This window comes from Nilaparvata lugens, chromosome 5, assembly GCF_014356525.2.
Source record: "Nilaparvata lugens isolate BPH chromosome 5, ASM1435652v1, whole genome shotgun sequence".
Taxonomy (NCBI): Eukaryota; Metazoa; Arthropoda; class Insecta; order Hemiptera; family Delphacidae; genus Nilaparvata; species Nilaparvata lugens.
Genome location: NC_052508.1, coordinates 68316835 through 68336598, shown reverse-complemented (window position 1 = coordinate 68336598; position 19764 = coordinate 68316835). Strand labels below are relative to the sequence as shown.

Here is a 19764-nt window from a genome sequence, read left to right as displayed (position 1 = left end):
CCAGTCGTTCACCTGCCTGGTCTACAATAATGACAAGCTCTTGAAATTCAATTTCCGGTAACTAGCATTCAAATTCCGACTGTGTTTCACCCTCTACTGATTGTTTACCACTCTTATCTTCTTCCTACCTGAATTGCCATTATTTTTATTCTATTGACCTGTCTGCTGAAACTAAAAAATTCCTTGAAAATGACCGTCTGCTTCCTATACACACTACACTTTGTATGTTGAAGTCAAGAGAAAACGTAGTTGTTGAGAGGTCCGAGATTCGTTAAATAGAGGTAAATAAGCAGCAAAAACTCTAAAATGTCATGGGACCAGGTAAAAATTCGTTGTGTAGAGGATTTCGTTAAGTGGAGGTTCGTTATAGAGAGGTTCGACGTTAATTTAACTTACTTTAAATTGATATTAGAATTTAATTCAATTTGATATTTTATTATCAATTCTAATTTAAAGACGTAATTTAATACGAGATTGTTTCTGGAATAATTGTAGGGACGCGAGGGTCGCGGCGCGATCTACGTGTTCGCAGCGGGCAACGGGAAGTCGCTGGGCGACAGCTGTGCGGCAGACGGCTACATCAACAGTGTGTACACGATCGCTGTCGCAAGTGCGACCCAGTCGGGCCAGCCGCCCTACTATGGCGAACGGTGTGCGGCCATTATCACTACGGCATACTCGTCAGGAAATCGCAACGAGGAACGCATTGTAAGTCACTGCTCTTCTTCTTTATTCTTTATTCATTCATACAATAAGTACATCATCAAAATGATAGAGAGAGAAAAATAAGGTAACCTTGTGCTATTCCTCTCCCAAATTTAGATAAGGTACACATAGTCCGAAATAGGTAAGTCTTAATTGTTCAAATTTTCAGTCCTTAATTATTTTCACAAAGTATATTTTTAAATTTAGATGCTTCAAAACCAAACATAGAAGAAATATTCCACATTATTATCACTAAATAGGAAATAGGGAATATTCACATATTAAAGAAATAACTTTGCAGTACCAAAACAAACTTAATATTCTAAAAGCACAGCTGATAATCTCTATCTATATGATTTCTTGTTCTCATTATTCCTTAGTTCTTTCTGATCTTTATCTCGTCCATTCTCTTCTCCTCTCCCTTCATTTTCTACTTCGTCTCCTTCTCTTTCATCTTTTCCTCCTTTTTCTCTTCCTTCTCCTCCTCCAACTATTTCTTCTCACTAATCTTCTACTCTTTCATTTTTTCTCCTTCTTTATTCTTCTTCACCACAGCCTCTTTGATCTTCTCTTCCTTCTTCTCCCTCATATCCATGTTCTCCACCTTCCTCTCCAACTTCAATTTATTCTTCTTCTCCCTTATTAGTCTTTAATTTTTTTCTCGTTCTCTTCTATGTTCTTCTTTATCATCTCCTCCTTCATCTTCTTCTTGTTCCTTTCCTCTTTCATCTTCTCCACTTTCTCCTCTCTCTCTCCCATCTTCTCCACTTTCTCCTCTCTCTCTCTCCCATCTTCTCCACATTCATAAAATCACTTGTTCTTTTTCTCCTGCTTCTCTGTCTCCTTTCATCTTCGCCTTATTCTTCTCCTCATCCTTCTTCTTTTTCTTCTTCTCCAGCATCTTCTCCTCATCCATCAACCTCTTCTCTTCCTCTCCCTTCACCAGCAGTCCACCCTTCCTCTCGAGTCTCTTCTTCTTCTTCTTCTTCTCCTTCTTCCTCATTATTTTTATTATTCTGCTTTTCCACTTCCATCTACTCTACCTTCATCTTCTTATCCTTCCTCTCTTCTCCTTTCTTCTCCATTTTTTCACGTTTTCCCACTCTTTCTCCTCATTATTCTTCTTTTTCTTCCCTTATCATCTTCTAATCCTCCTTCATCCCCTTTTTTCTCATCAATTTTCTCTGCTTCTCAATCTTCAACTTTTTCTATCATTTTTCTAATTTTTCCGGGCATTTTGTCCTCTTTCAACCTCTTCTTTTTCTTCTTCTTCTTCTTCTTCTTCTTCTCCTTCTTCTTTCTTTCACGGTTAAGGCATCATCACCTCTTCTCCTATTTCTCCTTATTCTGATTTTCTTCTCATCCTTCTCCCTATTCTCAAACTTCTTATCCTTCTACTCCCAACTCATCTCCTTCTCCTTCTCCTCCTCCTTCTCCATTCCTCTTCGTCTTCTTGTTCTTTTCCTCTTCCATCTTCTTCCATCAAATCACTTGTCATTTTCTCCTTCTTCTCTTTCTTCTACTCCTCCTTCTCTTTCCCACTTTGGTAGAGAGTTAGTGGGAAGGATATTTTGAATATTCTTTCCAAAGAATGGACATTGATATGTCCAAAGCTCCGCCAATTTATGTAGATGCATAACAATATTATCTATAGCTATTACCAATTGCTTTTTTCATATCATATGCAGTTCAAAATCATTTTCTTAGTCTATATATATTATGTAAATTCATCTATAATTTTGCTGTATTGTAAGCTATTGTATATAATCGTATCTACATAAATAAAGTACTCAATCAATCAAACCACTCTTCTCCTTCTCCCTCTTCTCTCCCTTGTCCTCCATCTTCTTTCCATATTCCAACTTCTCCTGCAAATGTGCAACTTTTCCTCTCTGTACTAGAACATCAATCGCAAGAGGGGAAGCCGAGTTTTTCCTTTTCTTCTAATCGATAATATTCGGTTTCACTGCGTTATTAACTGGGTTTTGCTGTATTTGAACCAAGTTTAAGGATTGAACTGAGTTTAAGAATTAAACTGAGTTTCGAGGATTCAACTAAGCTCAAGAATTACCTACACTAAGGCCCTGGTTGCACAAAAACCGGTTAAGTTTTAACCGTGATTAAGTTCACGAGAACCAATCAGAGAAGGCATTTTTGAAAAGATGGATTCTCTGATTGGTTCTCGTGGAATTAATCATGGTTAAATTTAACCGGCTTTTGTGCAACCGGCACCCAGTTTGAATATTGTACTAGGTGAGATTGAACTGTGTGAATAGATTATTTATTATTTATCATTTACAATCCACTTAAGGACAAAGAAACAGACTCACAGTCCAAAACTTCTCTTCATCCCAATTTAAAAAAAAAATTGTCCAACTGAAGGTTATGTGCGACTTTCCAACAATTCTTCACTAATTTCCACATTGTCAAAAACATAATTGGCATTGTTGTGGACCTAGAAAAGGATAGAACCACCGGCTATGTCGATTGACAGACAAGGATAGCAAAACCAAAGTTGATCAAATACTGTCATTATACCGTGGACCGCACCATAGAAAGTCGCCTTTGTGAATAATAAAAATAAAAAAAAGCTATCAAAATGAAAAAGTTTCCTCAGATAGCATTTTTCCCAGATCATTACTTTTTGAGATACGAGCCATATGAGAGAAGAAACAAACAATATGTAAGGGAAATAAGAGATTTGACAAATAACAATCTGAAGGTTCTCAATAAGCATTTATCAAGAAGCAATTGGCGAAAGATGTATGATAGAATTGAGCTTATAGTGATTAATATCGGGGACCGAGCTTTGCTCTGGAGTAAAAAAGCATGAAAATTTATTACGAAAGAAGAAATTATAAGAACATTCATACAGGAATGTATTCTATCTAATCACAGTAAATTGAGATTAATTCCCAGAGGAATGCAAAAATTTCCCTCACAAAGGCCCAGTTGCACAAAAGCCGGTTGAATTTTAATCCTGATTAACTTCACGTGAACCAAATCAGAGAAGACCATTTCAATAAGTACAAAAGTTCAACAGCCTCATAGTGCCGGTTGCACAACAGCCGTTAAATTTTAACCGTGATTAATTTCACGAGAGCCAATCAGAAAAGGCGTTTTTGAAAAGACAGCTTCTCTGATTGGTTCTCGTGGAATTAATCACGGTTAAAATTTAACCGGCTGTTGTGCAACCGGCACTATGAGGCTGTTGAACTTTTGTACTTATTGAAATGGTCTTCTCTGATTTGGTTCACGTGAAGTTAATCAGGATTAAAATTCAACCGGCTTTTGTGCAACTGGGCCTTTGTGAGGGAAATTTTTGCATTCCTCTGGGAATTAATCTCAATTTACTGTGATTAGATAGAATACATTCCTGTATGAATGTTCTTATAATTTCTTCTTTCGTAATAAATTTTTCATGCTTTTTTACTCCAGAGCAAAGCTCGGTCCCCGATATTAATCACTATAAGCTCAATTCTATCATACATCTTTCGCCAATTGCTTCTTGATAAATGCTTATTGAGAACCTTCAGATTGTTATTTGTCAAATCTCTTATTTCCCTTACATATTGTTTGTTTCTTCTCTCATATGGCTCGTATCTCAAAAAGTAATGATCTGGGAAAAATGCTATCTGAGGAAACTTTTTCATTTTGATAGCTTTTTTTTTATTTTTATTATTTCACAAAGGCGACTTTCTATGGTGCGGTCCACGGTATAATGACAGTATTTGATCAACTTTGGTTTTGCTATCCTTGTCTGTCAATCGACATAGCCGGTGGTTCTATCCTTTTCTAGGTCCACAACAATGCCAATTATGTTTTTGACAGTGTAGAAATATAATTAATAAATGCGGAGAATCGGCATCGCAATTCTTTTATCTTCATCTACTGCCATTATAACGTGGACATCACTATAGAAGTATTTTAAGCCTAGGTGATGATGATGGGATGAATGATATACAATGGTTGATGATATACAAATCGAAAAACTTTGAAAAATATCACCATTAGTTATTTTTAACCTTTGTACAGCCTTAAGGCTCAATATGTATGAACCGTGAAGCACCAAGAATACAACCATAGAGAAACAATAGCATAAGTAGATATCCCATGGTATAGGGCGTTTATGTCGCAACTTTTACTGTTATCTCAAGCCGGTAGTTCACGTAGTTCTTTCCCATGCAGCTGTGTGACGCTGGTAGTCTCTCAAATTGTGCCGTTCATACACTCTTACCCCAACAAAACAGTAAAAATTGACAATAATCGACAGTAATCGGCTTGAGATAACAGTAAAAGTTGCGACATAAATTCCCTATACCATGGGATATCTACTTATGCTATTGTTTCTCTATGATACAACATATAGAACATTTTGAAAACGTGAGTAGCCTATCCTCAGCAGGTGTAAGGGCCGAGACAAACGAGGCGTTTCTTAGACGAGTCGTCACGGCACGACAGGACAAGAAGCTCACTGATTGGCTGGAAGCTCTCTCAATACGCCAACCCAATCAGCAATTGGAGAGCTCCCTGTCCTGTCGTGCCGTGTTCAAAAAACGCCTCGTGTGTCTCAGTCCTAAGCCTATAGGAATGAACCCGTTTGTGTATGAATGAAAATTGAGTTTCAGTCAAACTTTCCTCCTATAGTGAGGTCCACGTTATAATGGCAGTGTCAGAACTGGATTCTTCCAAGTTCCAATGCACAATGGTCATGTGAAGAGGAGAGGGGGTAACGAAGTAATGCGTTTATTTTCGTTATTATAATGAGGTCCACGTTATAATGGCAGTGTTTGAGTAACAATGGTATTGCTATCCTTGTCTATCATTCAACAAAGCGGATAGCGCTATCTCTTTCTCGCTTTGCTCTGTTGCTAGATCGTCTTTTAACAATATAGAATTAACAATTAATTAACAAAATATTTCATCCTGATTATGAAAATTCATTTTTAAATTATTGAAAATTATTATCTCTTGCTTAATAAAGTATAATTGATCATTTTAAACAAAAATGAACAGTTAATATTACATCAATAAACCTGTATCAGTTACCGTCTATAGAAGGCATTGACAAGAAAGAGGATCGGCAACATTGTGAATTATTGAAAATTATAATTTCTTGCATAATAAAGTATAATTGATCATTTTAAACAAAAATGAACAGTTAATATTACATCAATAAACCTGTATCAGTTACCGTCTATAGAAGGCATTGACAAGACAGAGGATCGGCAACGTCGTTCTCCTATCTTTCTCCACTGCCATTATAACGTGGACCTCACTATAGTAGTACTGATGAATGTTTAGAATAACCCTGTAATGATTTGATGCAGTGTTTGACCTGAATTGAATGTTTAGAATAACCCTGTAATGATTTCAAATTAAAATTGGTTTATTCATAAAATATTACATATTCACAAAATATAAAAGTGTTATAAATACATGAATAAATTCTCCCTGCCTGGATGATTTGTCCGTGTGCAGGGAGGAGTCGCAAATTATCAGAAAGAGGGCAAACACTAGCAATAATAAAATAAATTACAAACTATGAATAATAGATAAATTTGAAAAAGAATAATAAAAGTGTATATTATAATAATAAATTTTAAAACTAAAGATAGGAAAAAAAACAATAAATAAAATAAAATAAAAGTGTCAGATCGACGGCGGTCAAAGGGCTGAGTTGGGAGTAATATAGCTTTATTAGTGTGGTACTGTGTGTAATATTTGAATGGTATTTTGTGTTCAGAACTAGAAATATTCATCTATATGGAGAATGCAGAAGAGCCTCCGCAGCATCTGAACCGATGCAGAGCAGCCACCTGCTCACTCTCCGCTTGTAGACGGCAACGCTAACCCCTCAGTAGTTAAAATCTCGACCGTACATTACGGTAAAGCCAATGGCTAAATGAAAACAGTTCCAAGTTGAATTGAATTACTTAAACGGGAAATTGAATATTTATATTATTTATATGCAATCTGTTTCTAGTGGGATAATATGTTGAATTTCATTGAAGACAAAGTTAGTTTTTTTATAAGACAAGAGTTTGATGCAGTGTTTGACCTTGAATTGACCTCGATTGACCTGAATATTATTGACCTATGTTGACAGTCCCTCGCTGACGTGGCGATGTGTCCAGCACTTAATCACGTGGACATCAGAAGTGGCCGTTCTGGGAGACGACGACAATTGGCATAGAAATGGGGCTGGGTTTTGGGTCAACACCAATTTCGGATTTGGTCTGCTGAATGCCCATAATATGGTGAAACTAGCCAGGCGTTTCAAGCAGGTGCCAGACAAATCAATCTGTCATCTTGAACATCCCACTAGGTAAGAATAAACAGCTATTATCGCATATTATTCACTGATTGTGTGACCGAAAATATTGTATGTTTCTTGGCTGTTACATGACCCGCTTGGAATTCCAGTCTCGGCAAGTCTTAATTATTTTAAGGCAATCTTGAGATCCCGGTTCAAACCCGCTCAGAGCAAAAAGTTTTTGATCAAGCCACTCCCGTGTTATCGGATGGGAACATCACTGTCGGTCCCGGCTGAAGTATGACAATTGTAAGGTCCATTGACGGCTCAAATGATAAATTCAGGCGAGCTGGAACTTCCGTCAGGAACTCCCCACCAACAAAAGCCATACGAATATTATTATTATTATTATTAAGGCAATAAAATTTAATCTGATACCGTTTGATTCCATTTGATACTAGCAGGTAATTAAACCGCAAGGGTTTAATTAATTAACAACTTGACAAACTGAAAACATGACCTACTGAAATCTTGAAGAATTTTAAATAGGTTTATAACCATCCTCGGTAAATTAAGAATCTATAATGTAAATTTCAAGTTAATCAGTTGGGTAGTTCAGACGTGATGATGCGTCAGTCGTGAATTTCCTATCCCGTACGTGCATAAGCCAATTCTTTCTTTTATTATACTATGACTAGCAGGAAACCCGTGCTCCGCAAGGGTCTATTTAAAAGCTTGACAAATTGAAAACTTGACCTACTGAGATCTTGAAAAATTTGAAATAGGCCTATAACAATCCTCGGTAAATTAAGAATCTATGTAGAATATCAAGTTAATCTCTCGAGTAGTTGAGACGTGATGACGCGTCAGTAGTGAATTTCCTATCCCGTACGTGTATAAGCCATTTCTATCCTTTATTATATTATCATAGAAGGCAATTGTAGAATTGGCAGTAATATGAGTGTTTTCAACTATGGAGAGGTTTATATTTCAATATAATATGCAAATGTTACCTAGATGTGTAAATTGGAGTTATGGAACTAAATTTTGAGTAATATTTATCTATTTATACATTTATTGTACAAAACACTAAAATCATAATCAGTGGCACCATTTCACCAACTGTTAGGGGGGTGGAAAACCAAGAGGTGGAGGGGGGAAGGAATACCACCGAAGGATTGAGGGTCCTGGGTTTTTCCCCCTAAATGTTACATTCGAAGATGTTATAATATGCTTCATTTTTTCCAGTTTTATACAAATGTGGTTGAAACATCAATACAAACATATACATTATTAGTTAAAATCATGAAATATTTATTAGAAATATAGGTCTACGGAGAGGCCCTAAAGTAGGAATACACTGAAACAGATTTCTTAAAAATCATGGAAATAGATAAATTTCTCTTTTACAATGACAATTTCAACAATTTCGTTGGGGATCATATTCTAATTTGAAAATAACTTTTAGTTCGAAAGCTAAAGAAACATTAGGTCTGATTGTGCCCTTTCTTTTGCTTCCACTGTGACATCTCGCAACTTGTTAATTCTCACGTTGAAATTTATGAAATAACTCACTTATTGTGCTCTGATCAATAATTTTACCCATTCTATATTCAAGCTTCAACCATACCACAGAGAAAAATATACATTATTCTTTATTACTCCGTACCTGTATCCATATTTTCAAGACAATTTTCCTACATTGTTGATACTGTAGAGGGAATTATAATACTGATGTTAAAAAGAGTATTAAATCAGTATGATATTCTAAGGATTCGTGTAGATAGACCCGCATTTTCATTATTCATCTGATCTTTGGGGGGGCCTAGGCCCCCCCTACCCCCCCTAAATGGCGCCCCGCCTGATCATAATATAATTATGCCCATGGACGAAAAACTGGGCTAAACATGTACTATTTCTAAACTGAGACTGTACCGAAATTATACTAATGTTGCATTGTTTTCATTGTTACAGTGATTCGAAATTTGACTTCACGACATCCAGTAGAGCTCACATCTTCTTTCAATCAAATGGATGTTCAGGCACTGACAATGAAATCAACTATCTTGAACATGTGCAGGTAATCAATTCCTCCGTAGTGAGATTCTAACGTTGTTTATAGCAATTTTCGGTCATTTTCTCAATAATTATCAAAGTTACGAATTTCCAACTGGTTTCATTGGATTTTCCAGCTTATTTTACATAAGAATTGATCTTTCAATATGATGCCGCCACAAATTTATGAGATTAAAAATCCAATCAAAAATGTAAAATCTTCCACTAAAAAATTTTTATCTCGGTACCGGTAACAACGTATTTCAGGGCCCATGTTTACTGGGACTTTTGGCGGTCTATTTGAGATATATAACCTGATGAATACAGAGTGCCTCACGGAAGGTGTAACAGTCGAAGACCATAGATTTTACACATAAAATTTGCAAAAACAAATGTCCATTAAAGTTTTCTTATATCGACCTTACCTAGTAAGTTAGTTTTCAAGATCTATTGATTTTTCAATATTCTTGAAATGGGCCTACACTTAGACCAGTTATAGAATAGACACGGCCCAAAATGTCCATTAAAGTTTTCTTATATATACCTTACCTGTATAGTGAGGTACACGTTATAATGGCAGTGGATAAAGATAAGAATAGCGATGCCGATTCTCTGCATTTATTAATTATACTGTATTTCTACACTGTCAAAAACATAATTGGCATCGTTGTGCACCTAGAAAAGGATAGTATCACCGCTTTGTCGAATGATGGACAAGGATAGCAAAACCAAGTTGATCAAATACTGTCATTATAACGTGAACCTCACTATAGTAAGGTAGTTTTCAAGATCTTTCAATATTCTTCAAAAAATTTTCAATATTCTTGAAATGGGCCTACATATCATTACAAGTCAATTTCCCTAGCAAGTTTATACTTATTCGACAGCTTATAATTATGGAAATAATAAATATTATTCATATAAATATGGAATGGTGAGGTTTTTGAAGAAAAAACTGTTTCAAATAGGCTTGTAAATTTTCAACTTGGAGCCCTCATAAAAGGTTCAAAACCTTCAAACAAAGAAACAAATTATAAGAATCTAATTGGAAATTTCTTCCTCTTTCTAATCATACCTTTAGAATATTACATTATGACTGACAGTTTAATAGTTATTGACGTTTTAATAACTGTAAAGCACCGCACACACTCATCGATTTTTATTCGTAGGATATTTTGCCTTCCTCATGAATTCTATTGGATTAAACAGAACTTGACAAACATCATCTGTTCAATTTAATAGAATATTTATAAGGACGGCAAAATATCATACGAACAAAAATCGAAGTTTTTTGTGTAGTTGAGAAGTTGATATTGTGGTAATTATTCATATTGAATGAAATAGACTAAGAAATTGTCAAAAACCACAGATTTATTGATACTTGGAAAGACCGGTTTCAGTTATTACACATTTTGTGTGAAAACTGAGAAACTGAGAAACCAGTTTATCAGAGATTGACAATGGTGTAATAACGAAACCGGTCTTTCCAAGTATCAATAAATCTGTGGTTTTTGACTATTTCTCAGTCTTTTTCATTCAAAAATCGAAGTGTGTGTGCGGTGCTTAAGAAGACCTATTCCAAAAATCAATAAAACCCGACAACTAAGGTCGATATAAGAAATTTGACAAGACATTTTTCTTGCAAATTGAAAATTGAATTGAAAATTCTTCTCCGATTACTGTCTATTATTAGTGTGTTGTTGGGAGTGTAAGAGTGTAAGAACGGCACAGTATGAGAGACTACCAGCGTCACATAGCTTCACCAAAAACAACTACTAGGACTATCGGCTTCAGTTAACAGTGACATTTGCAGCATAACGGTCCTTATCAACATAAATGATACAGTATCACCAAAACATGATACATTATCGTCACAACATGATAAAATATCACCACACATGATACAGCATCACCTCAACTTGATACACAACACCATAACTTATACAAAACTTCGAAACTTTGAATGAATTCTTCCTATGCTTTCTTTTCTCTCTGCTATCATAAAAATGATACAGTATCACCACACATGATACAGTATCACCACATATGATACAGTATCACCACACATGATACAGTATCATCACAATATGATACAGTATCAAGAGTCGACTTGACACACACCACCATAATTTGATACAAAACATTCAAACTTTGAATGAATTCTACAAACCATGGCATATCTTCTTATGCTTTCTTTTCTCTATGCTATAACCAAAATGATACAGTATCACCTCACATGATACAGTATCATCACAGTATGATACAGTATCAACACACAGGATACTGTATAATCTCAACTAGATACACAAGACAATAATTTGATACAAAACTTGCAAACAGTCTTGTAACAGTCTTCGGCTGTTACCAGTGGCGCCATTTCACCAATATGGTGCTTTTGTGCCTGTGAAGATATTTTGAATAAATTTAGAATTTAGAAATAGGCCGACACATCTAGAAAATACCTGAGTCTATACCTAATTCTTGCAGGTGAACGGGCTAGAGTCAAGAAAACTTCAATTAATCTTGCCATGCCTGATTAATAGGTTATACTATAGAAAACACTACAATTTGAAATAATTGAAAAATACAAACAGTTTCAATAAACATTGGCAACTAAAATCGAACCAGAAACAACAATTCATGTTACTTTGTTGACATTCTTCATCTGATTCGGGGGCGCATTACTATCCCCGATTAGATAGCAATACGTCACAAAACCAACAATATCAGTCATCAAATAACAAATAATTAACTTCAACATAAATTACTCAAGAAAGAAAACCCGTTGAACCCAAGTTTCGTCGATAGTAACCCATATAACCCATTTCATAATAATTTTGAATCCCCACTTTTGATTGACATTCTCGAATGAACCTTTGTTTCACTACACTGCACTTTCGTTGGTCTGTACTTGCTTTATCGTCGGGTTACAGTACCTTGTTTTTGGCGGTGAACTTTTACCGGTTGAATTTGGCTTGACGGCGACGTCCTCTTACGTCCCTAGACCTGTCGTCTGAACGGGTGTCTTGAAGCGGTGTTACATAAAATTGCGGAACCAAAGTGGTGGTAGTACAAGAAGTTGGTTTGGGGACACACATGAACCGCTGTAAATAAATGTATTACAGCATTAATTTCTAACTCTTCCTACAATTCATCAAAAGCTAAAACAGGAGTTATCTATTGATTACAATTAATTAAATTCTTTCATTCTTTGAATCCTCATTTTATAGATTTTTTCTTTAATTACTGATTCTTTTTATCAGAATTATGGATCTTTCTTCACAAATAATTCAAATTGAAATGATGCTAACTTATATGATATTTTTCGTTTGTTTGCGAATCAAATATAATTTTTCATATAGTAGCTCGGCTAGTATTGTTGGAAACTTGTGCGCCAGCCAACATTTATTTTATTTATTATTTATGACTATAGGACGCAATCCAAGTGTAAATAACGGCATTCGCCCAAAACTGCTCAGAACCTTAATTAAAAATGAACATTCCAGAGTTTATGATTTGATTTACCTACAAATACAAGTCCAAAAACTAGTATCAACTAAATTATGAATTTATCACCTAATAAAACAAGACACTTTATAACACAAAAAAGAAAAAAATATTGAAAATTTCACTTTAAGGAAAGATATGTTTGCCTTATAAGATTCACTTTAATTAAATAAAATTAGTAGACACATAGAAAATAATTTAAATTGTATTAAATTTGAACATTCATTAATATTAATTCCTGGAGAAGAAAAACTTTCTTCTTCATCTATTAAGATTTCTATCATAAAAAATTTACTAAATCATTCAAAAGCCTTAATGACATAAGAAAACAGAGTCTGAAAATATAAATTAAAAAATGTCATAAACTCAATATGAACAATTCTTAAAAGTTTCATTTCAATTTAAGGCTATCTTCCTGACTTTCAGCAATACTCTACGATAATATATCTCCAGGAACAATAACTCAAATGTAACGTAACTGAAAACTTTCTATACTTCTGTAAAAAAAATTATAATTATCTTCCATCACTAATAAAATCAAAAGGATTATTCTCAATCAATATTATTACTTGAAAAATAACAGGCTTTGTTGATAAAATCTTTTGATTGAAGTTTCACTTAATTAATTTCCCTAAATTATATTTTAACCTTAGTTTACGTACCTTAGCGGTTATTTGAAGAAACAATTATTCGTACATGATGAAGAAACACAATTAAACCTTTCAGGACATGGCACTACTAGTAAATTTAAACATTAATAAAAATAAAACTAGCTCTACATTAACTACTGAAATAAACTTATAAACCTGCCCAAAAGGGGGAAACATAGTGACTACATCTTTACTCTCGTAGTGCTCCTAGCAAAGTGTCCTCCGGAACGTAATCTGGTCTCTCGACTGGGGAATCCCCACTACTGTATTTAGAAACAGGTCTCCTATTGGGCGAATGGAATCAATTTGACCAATCGTCGCGTGGCTTCTACAGCCTTGGACCAAATAGTAACTGCAAAATCGGTAGTTTGTTATAATTTCAATGCTTGCTGTTTTCCAACTTATCGCATTTTATGTCGCGACAAGAAGGCTAAGTTTTAGAGATAATTCCATAATCTACATTCCTCGACGACTCGGAGCCACAATTTTAAATATCTATCATGGAAACTCGAAGTCATGGCCGTTCATAATAGAGAGAGAAAATAATTTATTTCGCTAACTCACTTACAATAATGGCTCTAGTCTACTTGCGTATTAAATTTACTATTATAACTTGGGAAAAGGCCTGAATTAAAGACAGTGCCCGGCACACTAGGGTGGGCAAAAACCAAGAGGTGAAGGAATACCCCTAAAGGATAGAGGGTCCTGATATTTTGGAAAAAATGTACATTTGAAAAGTTATTATATTCTTCATTTTTTCCAGTTTTATACAAATGTGGTTGAAGTATCATACAACATATACATTATTAGTTATTAATCATTAAATATTTATTAGAAATATAGACCTACTGACAAATATAGCCCTAAAGTAGGAATACACTGAACAGATTTCTTAAAAATTATGGAAACAGATAAATTTTCTTTTACAATGACTTTTCAAATATTTCATTGGGGTCATATTCTAATTGGAAAATAACTTCCAGTTATAAAGCTGATTATAAAGCAATTATAAAGCTAAAGAAACATTAAGCTGCTCCCATAATATTCTCAGTTTCTCACCAGCTCTGTACATACATTTTTGATTGTCTGATTGTGCCCTTTCTTTTACTTTCACTGTGACATCTAGCAACTTGTTAATTCTCACGTTGAAATTGATGCAATAACTCACTTATTGTGCCCTGATCAATAAGTGTACCTTGATAATTGTTCTCGTATATTGAGCTTCAACTATACCACAGAGAAAAATATATTCTTTATTACTCCGTACCCGTAGCCATACTTTCAAGGCAATTTTGCTACATTGTTGATACTGTAGAAGGAATTATACTACTCCTGTTTAAAAAAGTATTAAATCCGTATGAGATTCTACAGGGTGATTCATAATTATGGTAAAATATTTTAATACGTGATAGTAGAGGTAAAATAAAGAAAAAAAAGTTCATATAAACATATCCATAAACGCTTCATTAGCGTCTATACAGGGTAAAGAATTTCGCCGGAATTCAGTTCCTCTGGTGAATACACCGATGCTGAATTGTTTGGGGACTAGTTTTTGAAAACTTATGCTGGATTCATATGGAAAAATATATGAAAAATTGAATAAAACTAGTCTGGAAGCTGTAGTGTGAGTAGTTTTTGAGAAAAAGTTGAAATAGGTATGCAAAAAATCAAGTAAAAAACACAGACTTCTACGTTTGATGCCCAATAACTTTCTTTAATGACCAGTAAACAAACATTTTCGCACTAAAAATTGTAGAGAATTTAATTCTGAAAAGAATTGTAAGCTGTGTTAATTAAATTTGAATAAAAGTTGAATAAAATGTATTCTTATGTATTCTACACCACAAATTTGCTGTTTTATGAGGAGAGAACTGATAACTACAACATAAGTTGTAGCTGATTGCAAATAAAATATTCGGTTATTTATTAAAAGTTTTTTATATGAAAGTAGCATATCTAAATGACATTAACTTATACCAAAAGACTAGTTGATTATGCCATTAAGTCTGGGAGAAGCTCAAACAGAAGTAGATATCTCCTATGATTCCTGCCCAAATGTTTACTGAAAACTGATGTTGTGGAAGATTAGGATTGATGGCATGAGGATTCTCAGAGATAGTATAAGAAATGGTATAAGGATTCGTGTAGATAGACCCGAATTTTCATTATTTATCTGATCCTTGGTTCTGGTTATTTCCTCTGATCTAATTCCAATATACAGAGTGTCTCACTAAAGGTGTACAGCCAGGGGCGCCATTTGGGGGGGGGCAGGGGAGCCTGCCCCCCCAAATGGCGCCCCTGGCTGTTACACCTTTAGTGAGACACTCTGTATATTGGAATTGACTTTGATTATGTTATTTAATCTGGCAGGTGATAATCAGCCTGTCCTATCCGTACCGTGGAGCAGTTGGTATTTTGCTAGAATCACCATCCGGCACCAAGACAGTACTGATGGAAACACGTCCGCGTGATAACAGCTCTGTCGGTCTGACCGCGTGGACGCTCACCTCAGTGCATCAGTGGGGCGAACCGGCGGACGGACGCTGGACGGTCAAGGTCGGAGCCAAGGTCGTCGAAGGTACTCAACATTTCAAGTTTCAATATTCTTCAGTCTATAGTGAGGTCCACGTTATAATGGCAGTGTTTGATTAGCAATGGTATTTATTTATTTTATTCAATCATTCAAAATTACACAACTTACAGAAAAGTACCACAGGCTTATAAGCCCAAAACGGTTCCAATTCTAATTTATGCAACAGTCCAAAAATGTAGCTAGGTTATGTGTCACTTGACATTCATTAATTACACACTCAATTCACAATTCAAAACACACAAAAATCATTTTAAATTAAATTGAATCAATCACAATTCATTAGAAAATTCCAAACTTTGAAAAAACTATAAAATTTTGAGACCGAAAAGACAAAACACACTAAGATACCATTGCTATCCTTGTCTATCATTCAACAAAGCTGATAACGCTGTATCTTTCTCACTTTGCTCTGTTGCCAGATCGTCTTTTAACAATGTAGAATCATAGAGAAACAATAGCGTAAGTAGATATCCCATGGTATAGGGCGTTTATGTTGCAACTTCTACTGTTATCTCAAGCCGATTACTGTAGATTATTGTAGAGTTTTACTATCTTGTTGGGGTGAGAGTATATGAACGGCACAGTATGAGAGACTACGAGCGTCACACAGCTTCACGGGAAAGAACTACGTGGACTATCGGCTTGAGATAACAGTAAAAGTTGCGACATAAACGCCCTATACCATCGGATATCTACTTACGCTATTATTTCTCTATGGTAGAATCAATAATCAATTAACAAGATATTTAATCTTAATTTATTACGAAAATAAATCATGAAATTATTGAAAACTATAATTTCTTTCTCAATAAAATATAATTGATTATTTTAAACGAGAATGAACAGTTAATATGACATCAATAAAGATGTATCAGCTACCGTCGATATATAGAAGGCATTAACAAGACAGAGGATCGGCAACGTTGTTCTCCTATGCCATTATAACGTGGACCTCGTCACTATATAGTTACACACACATTGATTCTTGGATGTACGATTTTTACCGTCCTCATGATTTCTATTGAATTGAACATAACTTAGCAAACAGATGACGTTGTATCATGTGCTTGTCAAGTCGCGTTCAATCTAATAGAATTCACAAGGACGGCAAAACATCGTACGTCCAAAAATCGATATGTGTGTGGTGTGTGTGTGTGTGTGTGTGTGTGTGTGTGTGTGTGTATGTGTGTAACTAGCTCTATCATGTAAAGGTGCGTACAGATTTACGCGCTGCGAACATGAGCATTTCACTTTCAATCAGCTGATGCCAAGCTTTTTATATCTGTACCTTACCGTTTCTGTAAAAATACAGATATAATCAGCTGATTAAAAGTGAATTGCTCATGTTCGCGGCGCGTATATCTGTACGTAACTTTAGACATTATACAAAGTATAAGCTCGTCATAAAAGATAGAAAAACAGTGTGCATTCAACACATAGGCTAAGTTACAGAACACAAAACACTGAAACCAGGATGCACAAAAGCATCTTAAATCTTAATCTTGATTAAATCCAGGAGAACCTATCAGAGAAGGCTTTCTTCAAAGAAGGCTCTTGTGGATTTCTAGTGACATCATTGCAGAAATTTAACAGAATCTTAAGGTGCGTACAGATTTACGCGCCGCGAACATGAGCAATTCACTTTTAATCAGCTGATGTCAAGCTTTTTATAACTGTATCGTACCGTTTCTGTAAAAAATACGATATAGTCAGCTGATTAAAAGTTAATGGTTATCATGTTCGCGGCGCGTTTATCTGTACGCACCTATATGCAAACGGGCCTGAATCGATTGAAAGAGGAGTAGCAGCATTCACATAAGACACTCCTAGTACTCATTCATTGAATTATAAGCCCAATCAATCAATTATCCTATTCTCACAACACTGTTTAACAATTTGTTTTGGAAAAAAGTTGACGATACCACAGTCTATTTTTTTTGAATAATAGTTATTAAAACTAGTATTCTGGTATGGAGCGCTTTCGAATTTTTTATGAAATCTAAATTTTATGTAATTCTAAATGGCTTACGGTATTTTTTCAGCTTGACATTAAAAAATCCTAAAGCGCTCCACATGTGATTTCTAGTTTTTAATAACTATTATTCAAAAATTAGACTTTTGTGTCGTCAAAAATAGTTCAAGAACAAATTATCAACTAGCAGTTCGTCATGGATAGTGATTGTGAATTAGATGAGTCGTTGAACATTCAATTTCTATTGGCAGCTCTTTAACAGCTACAAAGACCTTTTTAGAGAGATATTGTGGGATTGATAGATCTTTCCTATGCCGAGTAGTGTAGTCATGATTGTTTCTATGATATGATCTTCTCTGTTTGATGTTTCTCTTCCTTCTTCTCATATATTTTCCTCTTTCTTCTTTCTTCTTCTCATGTATTCCCCTTCTCCTTATTTATCCTTTCTATTTATGTTTTCTCCTTCTTCTTTCTTCTTCTTATTTTCATGTTTTGTTCTACTTCCCAAGTCTTCTTATTTTTCTCTTTCTCCTTTTTCTTTTTCTTCTTCTTCTTCAGCTCCTCCTGTCTACTACTTCCCCTCCTTCATTCTCTTCTCTGTCACCATGTTTTCCTCCTTCTTCTTCATCATTTGTTTTCTCTTTATGTGAATGATTACATAAGCCATAACACTATAGCCCAATCGGACCTGATCTAGAAGTAAGAGTAAGAGGAGACATATGGGAATAAGATGAAGATCCTGTTCCTCAATCTCAGACAGGCGACTCCCCATATGTGAGAGAGACTGTCTTCAATGTCAATTTTATTAAAAAACACACACCAAATATGAACAAAATCCATCTTTAAACTATTGATATTCAAGCCTATAAAGTGTAATGTTGTTTCGAAGGGGAATTGTATATCATTCTGCTTGATTTCAGGTCAAGTTGGAGAGGGGGGACATTTGGCTGAATTCAAATGGGTATCGCGATTGCGCAGCATCGGTTTGGGTCACATCGCGATAATGACCTTGATGATGAGGACATAACCATTACGACCGACACGCTGTAACTAGTGATGAAGATGGTTCAGCTGATCGACTGTCCGACCTTGAAAGACGTTTGATTGACCTTGGGACTAGTTTGGATGACCTTCACAAAAATGCAAATGAACTTCGACCTAGTTTGGACGACCTGGAACCTCGTAGAAACTCCCATCAACCTAGTTTGGATGAAGTTGAAGGTCATGTGAATGACGTTGAACCCAGTTTTGGTGACCTTGAGAATCGTGGATACCACAATCAACATAGTTTTGGTGACCTTGAAAGTAACAATCGACCTACTTTTGGTGACCTTGAGAATCCTGATCATCCCAATGACCTTGAAAGTCGTGAGACCCACCATCGACCCAGTTTCAAAGGCCTTGATGACTCGATGATGAATGTGGATGGTCACGTGACAAGTGTTAGGATACTGTTGCATGCACAAGGAAATGCCTGATCATTACAAGGATGGAAGGAGAGGGTATCCACTTATTGGACATCCGAGAGAGATGGGATATACTGATGAGGATGATGTTAATAGGAAGAAGGAGAGGAGTAAAAGGAGGATGGTGTGAGGTGCCGTTCCTATATTTTTGCCTTCTCTAACTATATACGGCTTCTTTTCCTCTGTCTTCCTCTTTTTTTTCTCTTCTTGTCCTTGTTCTTCTTCTATTTCTCCTTCTCCTCCTCCTCCTGTGGTTTTCTCCTCCTCCTGTGTTTTTCTCCTCCTACTGTCTCTTCTTCATCCCCTGCTATCTCTTCTTCTCTTGTCTTCTACTTTTTCTCCTCTCTTCTCTTATTATTAGGCTATACTATCTGATTTTTTCCTGTCTTGTTTTTCTTAATGAGATGCAGAGGTTTAAACTTGAGTTTTGAAATTCTATTGTTTGATGAGAATCATAGGTACGTGTCCAAAATAAAAATGTTCAGAAACATAAAAAATGCCAAAATATATATTTCTATCACTAATTTCTTCAACTTCCCCCCATTCATTGTAATATTGCA

General features: G+C 35.3%; 1 protein-coding gene across 1 annotated transcript; it reads left to right on the top strand.

Moving 5' to 3' along the window:
* The first annotated feature begins 463 nt into the window (after positions 1–463).
* Positions 464–18765, top strand: LOC111057277 (neuroendocrine convertase 1-like). The gene is made up of 5 exons (XM_039429588.1): positions 464–708; positions 6815–7033; positions 8936–9041; positions 15544–15751; positions 18659–18765. The coding sequence occupies exons 1-5, from the start codon at positions 641–643 to the stop codon at positions 18763–18765; spliced, it is 708 nt and encodes a 235-aa protein (XP_039285522.1). The 5' UTR covers positions 464–640.
* The last annotated feature ends 999 nt before the right edge of the window (positions 18766–19764 follow it).